We start from the raw sequence: 2776 nt of genomic DNA, 5'->3' as shown, positions 1-2776 counted from the left end.
ACGCATGCAAACATACATACATACACACTCACACACATATGATAAGGAGATGGAAAGGCCAATTATCCTGATTTGATTATTATATGTTGAATTACCATTCTGTACCCCATAACTATGTATAATTATTAGGTGTCAATAAAAAGAAAAATATAAAGTTAAAGATAGGAGAAAATACCATAGGATATATTGGGAAGTTGATACATAAATTACCTTTCTGGAAAAATTAGTTAATTATATTATATAGAGAAGGAAACACATAGAAGGAGCAATTTTGCTTGCCCAATCTAATCACAGAATCATAATTACCGTCTCCAAAAGACGGAGCCCTGCAATCATGGGCACTTCTTCAGTCTCAGTACAATTGGCACTTTTAGAGTCTCCCTCCCTAAGAGTGATTTCAGAGCGCTCTTGATGTCCTTGTTCCTCAGACTGTAGATGAAGGGGTTCAGCATGGGGGTGACCACCATGTACATCACAGAGGCTGTTGCAGTTGGGCGTGAGTTTTGGGTCACAGCAGAACTGAGGTATACACCAATGCAGGTGCAATAAAACAAGGAGACCACAGAGAGGTGGGACGCACAGGTGGAGAAGGCTTTGTACTTGCCCTGAGCTGAGGAAATTGCACGGATGGAGGACACTATCTTGGAGTAGGAGTACAGGATGCCAGTGAGGGGGCCAATAGCCAGAAGCACAGCTGCAAAATATATCACCAGGTCATTAAGAAAGGTGTCAGAGCAGGCACGGTGAATTGCCTGATTAAGTTCACAGAAAAAGTGTGGGATTTCCATGTCTGTGCAGAAGGACAGCCGCAACATCATCAAGCTTTGTAACAGGGAATGCAGGGCACTGATGATGCTGGACACCAGCACCATCAACATGCAGAGCCTGGGATTCATGATGACAGTATAGTGCAAGGGGTGACAGATGGCCACAAAGCGGTCATAGGCCATCACAGCCAGGAGGAAGTCATCTAACCCTGCAAAAAACAATAAAAAGTACATCTGTGTGATGCAGCCTGAGTAGGTAATGACCTTGCTCTGAGTCTGGATGTTCACCAGCATCTTTGGAATGCTTGTGGAGGTGAAGCAGATGTCCACAAAAGACAAGATTGAGAGGAAGAAGTACATGGGCGTGTGCAGGTGGGAGTCTGAGATGGTGGCCAGGATAATGAGCAGGTTCCCCAGCACAGTGACCAGGTACATGGAGAGGAAAAGCCCAAACAGGAGAGGTTGAAGTTTCAAGTCCTCTGAAAATCCCAGCAGTAGAAATTCTGACATTTGTGTATTATTTCTGGGTTCCATCTGGTGGAAAGAGGAAAATGATGAATGCTGGAAATAAGGAGGGATATACTGTGTTTGAAGGATGTGACTACCGTTAAGGAGAATAATGACATATCTAATTTTCACAGATAGATAGATAGATAATTAGAACCATAGAAATGCCATCATTTGCATTTTACAATCAAGACATTGGTTTGTGTATTTCATGTAGGACCTGGTCCCCTTTGGAAGATTCCCCCATCTTATGCATTTACTCCTGTCCATCCTCAGCCAGGAAGTCACTCTCCTACAGTGCTGTGGAGACAGTCCATTGGCATTTGAGAAGCATGTAATTAGAGCCCACCACCTTCCTGGGTCCATTTAGGGAATAGGTAGAGATGCTGAAAAACAAGAATTCCTACAGTCTGATGGTGGGGGACAAATACAAGCACGTAAAGAAACAGCCACATAACTTTTAGATGGAGATAAGTGTGCTAAAGAAAACACCATCCACAGAAGGAAGGGGAGGATGGTGGGTGCTAATTTTATGGGGGCCAGGCAAGAGCAGTAATTGGGTAACATTTGAACCTGGACCTCAGACAGGGCAGGATCCACAGGTCAACTGAGGAAGTGTGTCTCCCACAGGAGGATCAGATAGTGCAAAGACCCTGAGAAAGGTGCTTGTACCAGGTGCTCAAGTCTGAAAAGGAAGCCAGTGTGGTGAGGGGGATGACCCAGAGAGAGTGATGAGAGAGGATGCCAGGGGGCTGAGGAAGAGGTGGTCTCAGTGCTGCTGAAACGTCACCAGGCAGGGGCTCCTCTTTCACACGCTGTGCCTTGCATTTGATCTTGTTTCAAAGGCATCCTTCAAACTAAATACATCCCTCCTTATTTATGTCATCTGGTTCACATTTGGACACCTGTAGATGAGTTAGATTATGGAATATGAAACTTCAAGCCACCTCATTCTGAGGACTGGTCACTCCCCACAAGACAAACACACACACACACACACACACACACACACACACACACACCACCTCCCATGATGCATCCTAAGTCAATGCTACTGCACATTTTCTCAGGCTCTGCCATACTGATTAGAAGAAGGATGGATTGCAAGACAGCTGTCAACATCAGAATATATTTCCCCTTAAAATAGAGACAGAGTCCTCAAATTCCAGATGGTAAGCTTCCCACAGGTGTGCAAATCATGATATGACCATTTTGTGCTCCGTATCTAGGGAGACATAAGCCAACAATCTGCTCAGTAAAGAGAGAGTGTTGAGAGGGGCGTGAGGGATGAGGAGTGCTTACCACACTCGGGGTCCCCAGAGTCTCTGGTGAAGGAGGGCGTCCTTGGTGCTGGAGGTTTGCCGGCTTTGCTTTTCTCTTCTTCATGCACAAAATGAGCAGGGAGGCAGCAAAGCCCAAGTTATCTGAAAGCAAGAGGGGAGACACCAGCACATTGCAAAAATGAGAGAAGGGACTCAATTGACAATAGAAATACACAAAGT

General features: G+C 45.1%; 1 protein-coding gene across 1 annotated transcript; it reads right to left on the bottom strand.

Moving 5' to 3' along the window:
- Window positions 1–332: 332 nt before the first annotated feature.
- Window positions 333–1301, bottom strand: LOC143400331 (olfactory receptor 7A17-like). The gene has a single exon (XM_076857606.2). It carries the CDS (start codon window positions 1299–1301, stop codon window positions 333–335), a length of 969 nt encoding a protein of 322 aa, XP_076713721.2.
- Between the last annotated feature and the right edge of the window lie 1475 nt (window positions 1302–2776).

This window comes from Callospermophilus lateralis, chromosome 1 (genome assembly GCF_048772815.1).
Source record: "Callospermophilus lateralis isolate mCalLat2 chromosome 1, mCalLat2.hap1, whole genome shotgun sequence".
NCBI lineage: Eukaryota > Metazoa > Chordata > Mammalia > Rodentia > Sciuridae > Callospermophilus > Callospermophilus lateralis.
Note: the sequence above shows the minus strand (reverse complement) of the source record. Positions and strands in the feature narration are given on the sequence as shown.